This window comes from Mycetomoellerius zeteki, unplaced genomic scaffold (genome assembly GCF_001594055.1).
Source record: "Mycetomoellerius zeteki isolate Tzet28-1 unplaced genomic scaffold, Tzet1.0 scaffold273, whole genome shotgun sequence".
Taxonomy (NCBI): Eukaryota; Metazoa; Arthropoda; class Insecta; order Hymenoptera; family Formicidae; genus Mycetomoellerius; species Mycetomoellerius zeteki.
Genome location: NW_017257253.1, coordinates 51017 through 67854, shown reverse-complemented (window position 1 = coordinate 67854; position 16838 = coordinate 51017). Strand labels below are relative to the sequence as shown.

At 34.8% G+C, this 16838-nt stretch overlaps 2 protein-coding genes across 2 annotated transcripts in view; one reads left to right on the top strand and one right to left on the bottom strand.

Annotated features, from left to right (window-relative positions):
* Window positions 1-3744, bottom strand: part of LOC108724082 (glutamate decarboxylase-like protein black) — a 5991-nt gene extending 2247 nt beyond the window's left edge. The window contains exons 1-2 of the mRNA XM_018450249.1: window positions 3310-3744; window positions 617-1011 (exon numbers count right to left, since the gene is read on the bottom strand). Of these exons, the coding sequence (XP_018305751.1) occupies window positions 617-1011; window positions 3310-3585 (671 nt within the window). The 5' untranslated portion in view covers window positions 3586-3744. The remainder of the gene's footprint in view (window positions 1-616; window positions 1012-3309) is intronic.
* A 5998-nt stretch (window positions 3745-9742) lies between these two features.
* On the top strand, window positions 9743-16138 carry mtRNApol (mitochondrial RNA polymerase). The gene is made up of 9 exons (XM_018450239.1): window positions 9743-9978; window positions 10384-10497; window positions 10975-11171; window positions 11435-11631; window positions 11713-12095; window positions 12528-14868; window positions 15360-15531; window positions 15627-15730; window positions 15873-16138. Exons 1-9 carry the CDS (start codon window positions 9849-9851, stop codon window positions 15982-15984), a joined length of 3750 nt encoding a protein of 1249 aa, XP_018305741.1. The 5' UTR covers window positions 9743-9848; the 3' UTR covers window positions 15985-16138.
* Window positions 16139-16838: the final 700 nt, after the last annotated feature.

Here is a 16838-nt window from a genome sequence, read left to right as displayed (position 1 = left end):
GTTTATTTATTTTATTTATTATTATTTTTATTGTTAAAAATTAAAATTTTTTAAATGATAAAAAAATTTACATTCTTCTTTTACAAGTACTTTCAATGTTCAAAATAATTTATACAAGTTTCATTGCGATTTACTGATTAGTTACAAAGATATAGAATAAATAAATATTTTGTTTATTTACTGGACAACTAGTTCATGCATCACAATGTAACTCTACGTAAATAATCTTGAATATATAATATACTTATATTAAAAAATTGAGATTTTTATCATTTATTTGATATATAATATATGTATATAATACATTTCCATATATTTTTATTAAAGCACAGATTAAAAAAATACTATTTATTAAAATAACTTATGATCCAGATAGTAAACCGTCATCAAATTTGTCGTATTATTTTTAAACGTGATTTAGAATAATCTGTGATTTTTTCATAATTTTGTTATCATTTTGAAAATATATATAAAACATTTTTTAAAATTCAACACAAAAAAGGGACTTTAGTAGATCGTCTTTAACACAAATACAAAAATTTTTTAGTGTGTATATAATGAAATACATAATTTCTTAATAATATACCTTCAGAAATAACTGGTAATAAATAATCACCTATGGTGACGCGCCAGATTGATGGCGTATCCGTTCGCCATGGAGCCTCCAGGACAGAAGAGTCCCTCACCTCCTTGCCAACCGATGATGGCGCGCATCTCTCGCAAGACATCCTCCTCCATCAGAGAGAACACCGGAGATACCTCGTAGGTATAAACGGATGGATTGAGTGCATCGGTCAGCCATTGGCCCAGCAACCCGTACGGGTCCAGACTGGAGAACAGTTGGTTCACGAAGTGCGGATGGCCCGTCTTCACGCTGTACTTGATGATGTCGCGCGTCAGCGTCAGCAACTCCTCATGACTGACACCCTCGGCTGGCAACTTGAGGTCGACCATGGAGCGTAAATCGTAAGGATCGACCCATTCGACTACGCGATCCTCCCCAGAGGTGGACTAGACAGAAAATACGATAATAAATGAATGAAAGATTACAATTTTTATGTGATTTTATAACTTACAGTACCTTAGTTTGACGTTTAATCACGTTAAATGTTTAACGTTAAAGAATAGTATCGAAAAGTACAAGGAATTTGAAGAAATGTAACAGAATTTCTGTTAAGGAAAATCCATTTTCTTGAATTCCTCGATCTTGAATCTTTCGATCTTACATTCCTCAGAATTAATAAATGAATTTGCAGAATACGCCGTAGGTATTTCCTGAATCTCCACGGGAGACAATGCGTTCTCTAAAGATTGAGTTTTTTTTCTCGATATGGGTTCCTGGTCGAGTCACTTAATGTGATCTACGTTTAATTTGCTGAGCAATACAGCACATACATGACAATAAAATCAATACCGGCGATTTAATTGCCGCTAGTCATTCGCTGTTAATTATTGGGTATGAGAATAAGTTTCCGCCCTTTTTTTAATGAAAAAGATGTATTTATTTAAACAAAACAATACAAAGTGAGTTTATTCAAAGTATGCTCCGTCGGAAGCGACAACTTTCTCCCACCTTTCCGGTAATAAACAGATTCCGCGAAGGAAAAAATCTGGTTCTTTTGAAGCGATCCATTCATCAAGCCATTTTTTGATATCTTCATAAGAATTGAATCATTCTCCAGAAAGGGTCGACTGCGTGGAACAAATGGAAACCTGAAGGAGCAATGTCTGGTGAATACGGCGAGTGGGACAGAATTTCCCACTTCACTCCTTCCAAGTATTTCTTGACCGGTTTTGCAACGTGTGGCCTAGCGTTGTCATGTAACAGAATCAGCTTGTCGTGCCTATTGTCCCATTCCGGTCGTTTTTCCTTCAAAGCTTGGTTCAAACGTATCAGTTGTAGTCGATAACGATCGCCAGTGATGGTTTCGGATGGTTCCATCTTCAAATTTTGCATCTTCAAATTTTTTCGGTGTACCTTCGCGTTCTTTGTCACGCACGTCGAAATCACCATTGTTGAATCGCCGAAACCATTCTTTACAAGTAGTATTCGATGGAGCATGCTCACCGTAAATATCTACGAGCAAACGATGCGTTTCCGCAGCACTTTTCTTTAAAATGAAATAATGGAATAAAACTTCCCGCAAATGTTGCTTTTTTGGAATAAATTCCGACATTTTCAACGTAAAAAGTTATTCTTGTTTTGCTACTGGGCTCAAAAGTTTGAACTCACCTTTCAAATACATGTATTGCCGTTTTATCAAACACCCAAGCAGTGCTACTAACGACGTCTCTCTACAATGGGAGGAAACTTATTCCCATACCCATATAATTTCCTACTAATACCACCATTATGCTTGTCAAACGATGCAAAATCTGTAGTTTGTGATGAATGGAATAGCATTAACATAAAAATGCAACGTTAATCGAGCGTTAACCACCTCTACGTGACATCCACAATGTCGGCTATTAAGATCCTTACTGGCTAATTAACCGTTTGTGACGTTAGGAATAGAAATCTGCTACCAGAAAGTATATTTTTCCACTGCAGATTCACTTATCTTTGGTAACATTGCGAAATCACGCATTTGTGGATTTTGATATCATTGCAATAATGACGATATCGTGATAACGTTCTCTATAGAAACAGATACGTAAATTCAAGCAGATAAAATAGACTAATGTTCTATTGTTATCTGATGCATTGCAGATGTGAATATGAAAACCAATATAGAATATAAAGTATATTTGTGTAATTTATACTTCAGATAAATCATATTTTTTTACCTGAAAAATATAGATATATATACCATAGATATATTTATTTATATTTGTCTAATCGTATTTGCTTTGAAATTTCCATAACTGGTTTTTGCGAGTCCAATATACTTTAAATTAAATATCTTAAAGTTAACATAATTAAACGATTTTTTTTTCTTATTTGGAAGGTCAACGTGAAAGGAATAATATTATGTAACTTAAAATTATGTAAAGTTGTGCAAAATATTTGTTACAATTTTTTACAGCGCAGTTCAAGAAAATTATAAATTAATATAAATAACATATATATAAATATAAAATACAACAAAAATAGAATAACGTTCTATATTCTATGAAATGCTAAGTCTTTTTTCTTTTAATGCGCAATCTCTTTTTTCTAACTTTGTAACTACTTATCTTTAACAACTCTGTATGTAAAACATTCCATCATATACTTACATTTGCAAAACTCGCATCGTTTCATTCAATTAGGATTATCGCGCTCAACTCAACAAATAAATAAATATAGGTGCTGTCTTGAAAACTCACCTGGAACACCGCACGCTGCAGCACGAGCTCGAAGAAGTCCCTGAAGAGCTTCTCGTGAGCTTCTCGACGCGGCTTGCTGCGGAAATCCCGTTTCTCAGCTCCTTTTAATTCCTCGGTGCCGTTAACGAGACCCGGTAGAGTCGGGATCGACAAGGGATTCGCCCGAGGACGTTCCTCGGACATCTTCCGCCACGAAGACTCCGCGGATGGACTGGCTCTTTCGTGTTCCATTCGCAACGATGTCCCGTCGTTGGAGGTATCCTCGTTGGCGGGCATGTCTGTCAAGCGCTGCCGGTCGGTCTGGATCTACAGCGACGAGAACGGTTTCCTTTATATGTATGTATTAACGCCATCAATCAAGGACGTCTCCCTCCAATACCCTTTGGCTCTTTCCCGCGGCACGTTTCCACCGCGTTCGAGTTTCACGGGCATTGCGGGCAAACGCTTACTTCAATTCGGTTCGGAGAATCGGGAGTTGGGGAATCCCCGGAAGTTGCCAAGCGATTTCCCTAATTCGTGTTGAGCTCGCCGGTGAAGATAATTGCCAAGCTGTGACTCATGCGGGTTATCAAACTTTCTGGATTATCCGAGGATAAATAAACGCCTGCGTCAAAGATATGCACTTTAATAAAAAATGTTGTAATTAATCATAATTAATATTCGCTCCGCAATTTCCTTATCAAGAAGTACCGAGCGATCATTAATGATCATTTCTATTTTTTAGATTAATATTATATTTCTTGTGTATAAAAGATATAATTCCAAGGAACATACCAAGTCAAGAAAAATTCAAAATGATTTTATCTTGAAATTTAAAAAATAATGATTTTTGGATACAACTTGAGTGTTTATTGACGTTAAGAAATAAAGTCATTTTTACTTTTTTTTTTTACTTTCTGGTGTTCCTTGAGATTCTAAAATTTTACTTTTTAACACAAAAAACAATAATTCGTATCACTATCTTTTTCTCTCGGGTTCAAAAATATTAACTCTAATTCGCTCCCCCCTTCCCAAATAAAAGTTTGGCTGTACTTCTAATATTAACTGTGTAATATTTGCAGTATATGTATATCTTTGCTCAAAGCTAACATAATTGAACGATTTTTTTTTTATTTTAAAGGTCAAAATTCGGGGAATAAGACATTGCAATTCAAAATTGTGTAAAGTTGTGGAAAACGTTTGTTATTTATAAACAATTTTTCATAACGTAATTGAAAAAATGTCCGGGTCCACCGGACCAGCGATTATCAATTGGAGTTAATAAGCCGCTACAATTAATGGAGTAATTGGTATTAAATATTCATTGATAATTAACATCAATGGGAGGCCGTGCAACAATAACGCGATCTCTCGTGACCGTGACGGGAAAAAGTGGAACCTTTGAGTCGCGTTAAATGCTTCCTCCCGCGCGTGTTGCAAAATAATAATGGCTCTCTCGTTCGCGTTTTTGTTTAGCAAACCCCGTCCTCGTTCCGCGTGCAAGGAGCCAAGGACGAGCGTGTATTCATAATTAAGTGTAAAACGAGTTTAGAATCGCGGTTGCTTTATCGGGACGCTTTATCGAGATGCTTATGAATTACAGAGGATAAAGCCTAATTTGCAATGTGCTCTTTTGTTTCCTGTTTCTTGCTTTTCACTTTGGGTCAACGTGATGCTTAACAAACGGTTTGAAGCATTTTTTGATTAATCAATTAGAAAAATTCTTTCATCTGATTAATAAAGCAAGCGCTTTAAAACATTCTTAGTGAGACTTTGATTGCACCCTTTGCCTCTTACCTTTTTGGGTAGCGACCATTGTTATAAATGCTTTGAAACATTCTTTGATTAGTCTCAATTCGTAAAATTCTTTTTTCTGATTAGCAGGGTTGGCAAACGTTACTTTTCAGTTACTTTGTCGTTACTTTTTATAGTAAACAATTTGATGACGATGTTGCAATTTTTTATGATGGTAACGCTAACTAACTAAACGCTAAGGTTGTACTAAGATTAGAAAAGTCACTTTGAAAAATAACTTGCCACTATTACGCGTTACACCGAAAAAGTTATAAGTATAACGTGTAACGCGTAATGTTACGCGTTACTAAAAAGTAACAAGCATACAAATTAGGAGTTATTTTTTTCAGTAACGAATGACTTTTTCAATCCATTACAAGTAACGACTGACTTTTCTAACTCTGATGTTAGCATTGCCATCATAAAAAATTCACAATGTCATTACCAAATCGTTATAACAAGGTAACGATCGACAAAGTAACAGCGTTACAAGTAACGCGTTACTTGCCAACCCTGCTGATTAGTCGATCAAATGCTTCAAAGCATTTGTAATGAAACTTTGACCGCACCATTCGCCTCTTTGTTGGTTAGGTTAGGTATTCTATTTTTTCGTTTCTAGAACTTCGGAACCTAATCAGAATAAATGATTGGCCAATTCAACATCGAACGACTATAAATCATTTCTAGCCGGAAAGAGATAAGAAACTAGTAATAATCCAAACAAAAAATAAGTCACAATAACATCGTTTTAACGTTAAAATAAATTATTTATAATTAAAAATAATTGAAAATTATTATTAATTGTAAAGTATCAATATTTAATTTAAAAATCATTAATAAATAAAAATAATTGATATTTGAAAATCATCAATAATTGAAGTGACTTTTCGTAGACGTATTTTTGGAGTTATTTTGATATCATTTTAATGTTATGATGGCTTTATGTTTTGTTTGGGAAAATACACGATTGTTGATGAACGATCGCAAAGAATGAAAAAGCAAGAAACAGAAAGCAAAGGGCACTTGTAGGCTTAAATGCCAGAAGGTGACTTTTTTCGCGTTTCGTGAGGCGGGAGCAGGAAAGTCCACTTTCCGTTAGGCTTTCCAATCGGTGATTTAACCTTCTTGACGTCACTGTATTTGTAATTTCAGTGTAACTGTTACTTCTGTAATGTTAAATAAAAAAATCTATAATGTACTATATATACTTAATTTTCTTACAGGATGCATGTCCTCGATTCGATTCGTTAAACGTCGCACATTTATACCGAGAATTTATTTTGCGTCAGCGAACGTTGACTTTATATTTTTTTTAAAGTAAAAATATATTCTGTCGCAATATCCTTATGAACACAAATGTCACGTGTGCAATCTTTCAGAAGATGAAGAAGTACTTCAATGTAATCGGCCTGCAATAAATATTGTGAACCATAATTATTTGTTTTTTTTAGCGTTAAAGTTTAAACTACTTCAACGTAGGGAATAAAAGTTTCAGGACTCAGTTCGTATCAATTTCTCAATTTCGTTGCAATTTCTGTCTGTTTGAGTTCTATTTTTTTTTATAAATGAAAGTATTAAATTATGAAATATCATACATTTCTCAAGCAGAACAAGTCATTATAATATCAAAATGATGTCAAAATAATCATTAAAAGTCATTTTTCAATCATTTCCGATTCATTTTAATGTCATTTTGACGTTATTGTGACTTGTTGTTTTGCTTGGGTTATTTCCTAGATTTTAAAATATTTTCGTATTATTTTTATAATTTTATTATAAGTTTTTTTTTATCCATGCTGAATTTATTGAAGCTTGTATATATATATATATCCTAGATTTTAAAATAAATAGTTTTGTATTATTTTTTCAATTTTACTACAGGTTTTTCTCATAAAATTGCACATAGTGTCTGAGCGTGAAAAAAAATATTTGTGATATTTTTTTTTCTTTATTCATGCAGATGAGTTTAATTGAATTAAAATTGAAAATCAAAACAAATTATATACTTGAATATTTTCCTCATTTTAGAATAATTTTTTAAATTTAAATTTAAAAAATTCAAATTAAAACTTATATTAATTTGAAATTTCAGTCTTAAAAAATTTCGAATTGTTAAAATATCATTAAAAGTTTAAAATGTAAAGCTCGTAATTCGCTTTTACTCTTGCTTTATCATAGAGAGAGAAAAAAAATTCACCACGGAAATCACTGTATCCGTAGTTACACTGATAAATAAAGAATCGTAAAATTGCGTAAAATTAGATCACGTTTTTATGGATCATAAAAACTGAACACGTATGCGCAGATTTATCATGGTCAGCAAGAAGGAGACAAAGAACTAGCCGAAGTCAGAAAAAGTAAAAGTAATTATATTTTTCTCCATTATATTTTTATCCATTGTAATTTAATTTCAATTCACAAACTTCTAGATAGATCTCGAAGTCCGTATTTTGAACTCGGTTTAATTTACTCTTTTTCTCCACACAGCACATTTTATCCTAGGAATGCCCAACGGATATCATTTTGGAATATCGCGATAATCTTGTGATATCTGTGGATGGTCTCAGTTATCCAACGGATATCCTCGGGATATACAAGTGTCCGCATGTGTGAGGTCCCACGGACGTCTTAGACATCCGTAAGATATCCAAGGAACTCCATGAGATATCACAAGTATATATGCGTGTGTGCATATATACATATATGTGATTGTTATCTAAAATGAATGTTTTAGGATTTCATATTAGCGAGAAATACATTGTTGTCCTATTATTACATATTGAAATAAAAGATTAATTTGAAATAATACAGAGTGAGTCACTTAAGTATTAAGGTAGAGATATCAAAAAACTAATAGTTTACAAAATATTTTATATTTTATTCTGGCATTTATGCAGAATAATTAGAGGAATCATATTACATAAAAAATTATATAATTCCATTAAAAAAAAGGAGGTGACCTTCATATCTTTTTGACGCCTCCACTTAGAAGAAAAACAACATGACCAAAATACATCCCCCTTAAAGCGTTCCACTTTCATCTGAAACATTTTTTCCTATCTCCAAAACTGTGGGTGTTATTCGGCCGGTCTTAAGTGACTCACTCTATACTATATATATGTCACATCTTGTAATTTATATATTCTTAGGCTTATTTATTATTCTTAATTTATTATTCTTAGGCCCTGCGCACAATGGAGGAAATATTAGGAACAGGGGAATAGATATTAAGATTTCAACCTATCAAAAACCGTGTATTCTGGTGTAACTGGTATCTGATAGGTTAAAATATCTTAATATCTATTCCTGTTCCTAATATTTCCTCTATTGTGCGCAGGGCCTTAGGCTGCGTTCAGAAATATTACCCGATTGCCTTAGTGTATCGTTTTGTCGTTGTTGTTCATCCAATGTTAAACAAGGATAGGATGTTACATGGGGGCATCCAAGTAATGTTTTCGAATACAGCCTTAGTATAACATTCAGTATAATAAAAATCTTTGTAAGCTTCATACAAAATATATCTTAATTGGCACGCAGTACGTCATATTGTTTGTGTCCAAAATAACTATGACATTCTTTACTTCTAATCTTTTATAGTTCTGATACTCTCCAATTGCAATTATTGCAAATCTTTGCTGTACTCTGGGCATCCTAGGATATTTCTTGGAGAACTGTATTGTGTGGTGGAGGGATTTGAATATGATAGGTATCATAAAATATCTTATTAATATCTTAAGATATTAATAGAATATCCTATGATATCTTATGATGTTTTATGATATTTTTTTTGGATATTCTGGATGGGATATCCGTGGGATCGCTTTGTTAATATAGGACAATTTGGGATATCCTCAGGATAAAGTGTGGGTTATCTTTATTTGATTCTTTACTAAACTCAAATTATAAAAAAAGAATAAAAAGTATAAGTTAAACTTTTAAAATTAATCTACAATTAAATTTAATCTATATTGCTAAAAATAACATAATAAGTCATAAAAGAATAATTTCTTTTTTGTTGGCAATAATCCATATGAGTGACGAATCTGGAGTGCCTTCTGCTTGCACTCTCTGCACTACCTACACCGAAGCGAGACAGATAACGTTTAACATGAGAATAAGCGAGAGATCCAAGAAAGTGCAGAAAATGCAAGTCGTGCAAGAGCAAGACGGACGCCCTATTCCGTCCTGGGTACCTATTATGGAACAAAGTCGGAATGGATTCCGATCGAAATTATTCAATTATTCCCTAGATTTCTGTTGTGTTTTCTGGAGAAAACGGAATAATTCCGATCGAAATCCATTCCGATTTTGTTCCATGATAGGTATCCAGTGATGCCATGGGTGCATTCAGTACTACAACTGATCACTGAGCGCTCAGTGAGCTCTTGTATCTGTTTGGTCTATATTTTTAGTTCTAACGGAATATGCCAATCGGATGCAAGAGCTCAAGGCCATTACACGTACAAAATTTTAGTCGGAATCGTAAGGTCGCAAGCAAATCGACCAATCACAATCAAAATTAAGATCTCGCGTTTTTAAACGCTCGACTGTGATTGGCCGATTTGCTTACAGCCTTATGATTACGACTAAAATGTTTGTACGTGTGATGGCCTTCACTGAGCGCTCAGTGAGCGGTTGTAGTACTGAATGTGCTTATTGTGATGATTTGTGCGCGAGGTTAGGTTAACGTTAATTAACGTGTCGCACCGACTTCGTCATCGGCATCCTCGACAATCGATGACTCGCGTCACGCGGCTTTCGTAAGGATGCTCAACTTTCTGAGGACTCGCACCGTCTGGATGCAGAATGCACGTATCGTGTCAGCCCGACCGGTCACCCAAAGCCGGGCGCGACTATGTTCGTTCTGCAACTTCCATCATCTGAGTCCACCTCGTGGTACGTAAACACGTGTCTGAGATCTCTTATTTATGAATGATTGTGAGTAACACGCTGTCGTTTTGCGAGTTCTTCCTCACCTCCTTGCAATTTTTATCTCTAAATTTTTATTTTTCTGATCATTCAGTCATAATGAAAAAATTATGCGCTTCATGGTCACTATTCTGATTTGTTTTCCACGTTAATTATCATAAAGCAACAATGTCATGCATTATCGGTAACTCCAACCAATTCTTCTTTAGTTATTGCTGTATACATATATATTTGTAGCTTACACTATTTTATATGTGGTAGATTAGTGTAGATGGACTTTTCAAGGTAGTGGAAGATTACAGAAAGATTGAATGAGACTGAATCCTATATTCTTATATCTAAACCTTACAATAACTATTTGTACACTTTCAGTAGTGAGATGTACAGTGATTCGATGTTATGCAACAACCGATACAGTGAAACTACGTACTCTCTTGCAAAAGAAAGCCAAACGTCGCTCGAAGAAATATGCAGAGTTATTAGAAGGTATGTACAGCAATATAACATAAAAACATGTATCTAATACAAAGAGTAACATGTATTAATATGAGCAGTTAATCTTGATGACACACATTAAAGTAAAAAGTACAACATCTAAGGTTTGTTCGCGTCGCAAGCTCCAACATGCTCCTTCATGTTCCTACCATAGCTTCTACTCACTCTATCAAGCGCATTGGAGTGAGTAAGAGCTATGGTAGGAGCATATTAGAACATGTTGGAGCATGCGACACGAACAAACCTTAAACAATTTCTTTATGAATAACTATATTTTGCTTAATACGAGTGTAAGTATTCTTCCTGACATAACTCCTTTCCATAGTTTTATTAAATCAGAGATACTTTTGCAACAAAGCAACATATTTTCTAACTAAAAATGAGAAAAAATGATGACGTACCTATGTCAGAATTCGTCAATCTGACGATTAGCGAACAATAAATTATTTTTTATTGTTAACATATTAGTAACAGATCAGACGACCAACAACAGGAAAGCAACAGTGAGCAAGTTGAGTTCTGCCCAAATGTCCGCCCTGGTTGATCAGCCTAATATTACACTAGACAAACTGCACAAGATCTCTAATTTTTGTGTTAAGAAGAAGACGACACAAAAGAAGGACACCAATAAAAAGACTGGGCTTGAAAAGAATTTAATTCATATGGTAATTTTATGATGATTCGCCTCTAAGGAGAAGATTGGAATCTGAAAAAATTATGTGATACACATTTCTGCATAATGATTTCAAATATTGATAAAATATAATTTAAATAAATATGAAAAATATAATAAAATATTGATAAAATATATTTTAAATAAATATGATAAATATAATAAAATATTGATAAAATAAATATAATAACAAAAATATAATTTAAATATTATGATATTTAAATTGCAAAAATCAAATTGGCGTATTGATTTTAGGATGACAAAGTAGACGATACACATTACGCCATACCTAAAGAATTTGATGGGCAATTAGATGATACGTCCGCAGTTATGGAGAATCTGAAAGAGTCTGGAGTAAGCGATCAAACTGCGTTGATTAAGGATTCTTCCTTTCTGAATATGCTGCAGGGTGATAAAAACAAAGAGAGGGATAACAATCAAGATGATACACTGTAAGTTATAACATTTATAATTGGAATAATCTATAAGAGGGGAGATTCTTTACTTTAATTATGCACAATTCGTTTTTACAGTATGCAGATTCCAAAATACAAGGCTTCAACTTCATATGCTTCAATTCCTTTTACGAATGAGCCAGAAATTTTGGAGGATTGTCCTTCCGATCACAATCTAATTTCTGAGTTATTAGCGCATATGGATGTTTATATACAAATCGACATGCCGCATAAAGCCTTCAAGTTGCTCACGTCGTATAAAAATCATTTTAAGAAAAACAAAGTCTTCCCCATCGTGCTTTATAATCTGCTCTTAAGGACCCATGTTTCTAATGCACATATGGAAAAGGTATTCGAGATCTACAGAACAATAAAGGAGGATTCTGTCCAGCCGAACTTTGAGACGTACGCTCTCATGTTCGAGATAATTGGAAAGATAAAAAACCAGGTGAAAAGAGCAGGTAAATTAATATGGCTTTTAATAATAAAATGAGAAAAAAGTAGTTCAAATTTAAAAAAGTATTAAGATTCGTAAATATATATAAAAAAAGGTCAAGCAGTTTTTAAAGAACTGTTTAAGATGAAAATTTCACAATTTTAAGGAGATATAATACATGCAAATTTTTTAACAAGATTTTTTATAAGATTAACATCATCGATAATTTTTTTAAGTGAATCCAAAATTTCAAAATGGTTCCAGATTTTTTTAGTTATTCTGTATATAATGATATATCTAATATATATTTTTAAAATAATCTAGATTTTAGGGAAATTAGGTTTCTATAATTTTATGTGATTTATAGAGATTTTATAAATAATGAACTCGATGAAAGTATTTAAAGCGCAAATATTCTCGTAACATTTCTATAATTTGAATGTTACTCTCTTTGCAGAAAGCACAGCTGAAGTGATGGCAGATATGAATCGCAATGGCATCTCCTTCGATAAATTAATGAATACATCGTTAAATGGAAAGCAACGCAACGCCATTCTTCATTGTATGAGATCATTGAATCTTAATTATTGTGTACAGCCTCAACCCAATGATACCTCATACAGCTGCAATTTACTGAAGGATCTGACGACGAATAATAACTGGCAGAGCCCGGCGGAAGGAGTAGTGACCATGAACGAGTTGCAGGATATGACGCGTACGCTGAGCGTCGCGTTGTTCACCGGAGATCCCGAAGTTAGACAGCAAGCTATCAAACGGATCGCGGAATGGGAGAAAACCTGGAAATCGACTGTGACCGAGGCTTTCGAGAAAAATCTGACTTACCTGAAACAGCAGACAAAGATAAAGAACGATTTAAAGATCTTGTATCCATTTCTGCAAGTGTTACCCAAAGAAGAGTATGTCAAGGCAATAATGAACGAAATCAACCAACTTACTAAATTCTCCGAGGGATTCAGTTATACTATGACATATCTTTATCTATCATTAGGACAATATATTTACAAGAGGTACGAGTTTCAGCGAAAGGTAAAAAACGGTGTCTTAGACAATTCTATTCAGATTTACAAGAAATATTTGGAGTGGTATATGAAGAAGGATCCTGCTGACAGGATCAGCAACGCGCGCATCAAATGGCAACAACTCGTCGATGAGGCTCAAAAGTCTGATATGTGTTGCGAGTTAATGGTACCAGAGTGGACGCATAACATTATGCGAAACATAGGCAAATTTCTGTACAATATCATCGTGAACGACGTGAAGATTCCACACGTATCCAAGCCTGGCGCGCCCGAGCGGCAGATACCCGCGTTCTACCTGCTCTTCAGGTTCCACTCCAACAAACGCCTCTTCATGGAAGAGGTCAAACCTCATCCTCAGTTACACAGGTTTTACAAGGACTCGTATTCAGAGACACTGTCTTTTGAGACAATTTTGTTGCCAATGTTCTCTCCGCCACGTCCTTGGGTCAACGTGAACACCGGCGGTTATCTGTTCTCCAAGGCGGAGTTTGTTCGCGATCTTTACAAGAAACCATCACACCTGCTGAGAAATACGCCGACAAAACAACTCCATCCAGTATTCGACTGTTTGAATCAACTTGGTTCGATTCCGTGGAGAATCAATGTGCCCATGCTGGATATCTTGATCCAGATCTTCAGGGATGGGGGCTCAAAAGAGCTGAATGTACCTCAACCATCCACAGTAGTTCCATCTTCAGCGGATGTCATCGCGAGCAAAACGGATAAGAGTCCTAAAGAGATATCGAAGCTGCTGTTTCAACTTAAGCGTACAAAAAACGAGATGCACTCGCTATGGTGCGACTGTCTCTATAAATTATCCCTCGCCACTCACTTCAGGGACAAGGTATTCTGGATGCCGCATAATCTGGACTTTAGAGGCAGGGCGTACCCAGTGCCGCCTCATCTGACCCATCTCACTTCGGACCTAGGCCGTTCTATTCTTATGTTCGCTCAGGGTAAGCCTTTGGGTCCTGATGGTTTGGATTGGCTGAAGATTCATGCAATAAACATGTCCGGTTTAAAGAAGAGAGAACCGATGCACAAACGGTTAGAGTTCGCGAATGAGATATTGGACCTGATTGTGGACAGCGCGAGGAATCCCCTGACGGGAAAGATGTGGTGGACCAAGACTGACGAACCATGGCAAACGTTGGCGGCATGCAAAGAGATAGATAACGCTCTGCAATTCCCAAACGTGGAGAAGTACATTTGCCGGCTTCCCATTCATCAAGACGGTAGTTGCAATGGCTTGCAGCATTACGCTGCGCTCGGGAGAGATCTGATAGGAGCGAAGAGCGTGAACTTGTATCCTTCGGACAAGCCACAGGACGTGTACAGTGTCGTCGCTAGTATGGTCGATGAGTACAGGAAGATCGACGCGGATGCTGGCGATGAAATAGCCCAGGCCTTGGAAGGACACGTCAGTAGGAAGGTCATGAAACAGACTGTAATGACCACAGTGTATGGCGTGACGAAGTTTGGCGCCAGGCTACAGATCGCCAGGCAGCTCAGCGATTTGAAGGATTTCAATCAGACGTATGTTTGGACCGGCAGCATGTACCTGGTTCAAAAGACATTCATGTCTCTTCAGACTATGTTTAAGAGCGCAAAGGAGATACAGAACTGGTTCACGGATTGCGCCCGCACTATCGCGATCAGGCACAATGAGTATGTGCAGTGGGAGACGCCGTTGGGCTTTCCGGTCATGCAACCCTACTTCAAGTTTAACCCTTATAACTTGAAAATCAAGGTTTCCAAGTGAGAACGCTAACTACACATTTCATCGCATGTTTACGTATTTCTTATATTTGTATTTGTCTCTTCTGTATATACACTCCAGGTCAAAAGTTTGGAAACTTTTTTATAAGATTGACATTCTTGGGATTATTTATTCAAATATTTATAATAACGTATTTTTAACAATAATTTCATAAATATAAAGTAACAATTATTGGATTTGAAAATTTATTGTAAAAAAACATTGCTTTGGATATTTAAGTAATTCCAAAAATAATTTTAAAAAAATATTTTCAAACTTTTGGACCGAACAAAATTTAGAAAACGTGAGAATTTTTATTTCTAAATTATATCAATTCTCAAAGATTTATGGAATTATTCCGTATATCTCTCGTATTTCCTTTTATATTGTACATATAATGGATGTCGTTATATAAATTATTTACATAATTATGTAGATTATATAGATTACTACATAAGTAAAATTTACGTAATACAAATATCATTTACAGGAAGCTGGACACAGTGAAGCAAAAGAATGCCTTCGCGCCGAATTTCATCCACTCGTTGGATTCCTCCCACATGATGTTGACGAGTTTGTACTGCGAACAGGCGGGGATCACATTTATGTCAGTGCACGATTGTTTTTGGACGCACCCGTGCACGGTGGATGTTATGAATAGAGTAAGAATTACAAAGACATATAACAACACTTTCAGACAAAGCCATATAACAACACTTTCAGACAAAGCCATAATGCGCAACGTCTTATTTTTCAGATTTGCCGGGAACAATTCATCGCGCTTCACAGCGAGCCCATTCTCGAGAATTTGTCCGAATTCTTTTGTAAGAAATATGAAACGCACATTGCGAGCAATAAGCGGTGAGTTCGTTGCAATTTCTTAAGGTTTTGAATAATAAAAAATTTGTAGATCTCAGGAATCTAAAAGTGCGAATTGTAAAATAAGAGGCAAAAAGAAATAATAGATGTGTTTTATATTAAGAGTGTCTGATTAAAATTTCAGGAATAAGAAACGGAAAAGCGAAGATGTTTCGCTACAGGTCTTCCAAGAGATACCGAAGAAAGGTACCTTCGACATCAACACAATCATGTCGTCTCGATATTTCTTTCATTGAAATGTAATTGTATTTATTATGAGAAAACGTATCGTTTAAATGTGTACGAATGTAAATCACTGTAAAGTTTTAACACATGAATTAGCTTCGATATGCGTTGTGCAAACTGTAAGTTATATAAGATAATTTCTAGAACGATATGTAAATAGATTAATAGGACAATAAATTTTTAAAGCCTTAAATATAATTGGTATATAAATTATTTATATATAAATATCTCTTTCCTGTGTTTTATACTTACTCTATGTTTTATACTCGACTCGAGATACTCGATAAAATCAAAGGGGTTCAATAGTCGATACTTATAATCTAATCTTGTGTATAAGATCGTTTTAAGCACAATTTTTAGAAACTATACGATCGTTTCATTAGTTAAATAGAATTTTGATATCAGATTTAACACCATTTTAAACATAAGATTATAAATATCGTTCAGATTATGAATCTACGTCTCGTTCAAAGACATCTTAAAACACTTAGATCTGATTTAAGATGACTTCAAATATAAGATCGGACAATGAATACTGTTCTTAAGTTTAATCTTAGATAATCTCAGAATCTTAAGATTCTAAATGATCTTAAAACCATATACTTAAGTTATACTTAAGACAATCTTATAATTAAATATAAGATCGGACTTTCATGTCTTAAAAAATTTAATCTCACAGATCTTAGAATCTTAAGATCTTGAATGATCCTAAGATCGGACTTAAGATGACTTATAATTAAATATAAAATCGGGTTATGACATCCTTAGATGATCCTAAGATTTCTATCCGGCCCATGAAATGATTTGTACAGCTACTCGGAGTCTTGAATATAGATAAGATTATATCATTTTAAATATCGCCCGG

Coding starts and splice junctions, on each gene's coding strand:
- mtRNApol (XM_018450239.1), top strand. CDS start 9,849: ATGCTCAACTTTCTGAGGACTCGCACCGTCTGGATGCAGAATGCACGT. Junction 9,979..10,383: donor TCATCTGAGTCCACCTCGTG/GTACGTAAACAC, acceptor GTACACTTTCAG/TAGTGAGATGTACAGTGATT. Junction 11,172..11,434: donor AAAAGAATTTAATTCATATG/GTAATTTTATGA, acceptor TATTGATTTTAG/GATGACAAAGTAGACGATAC.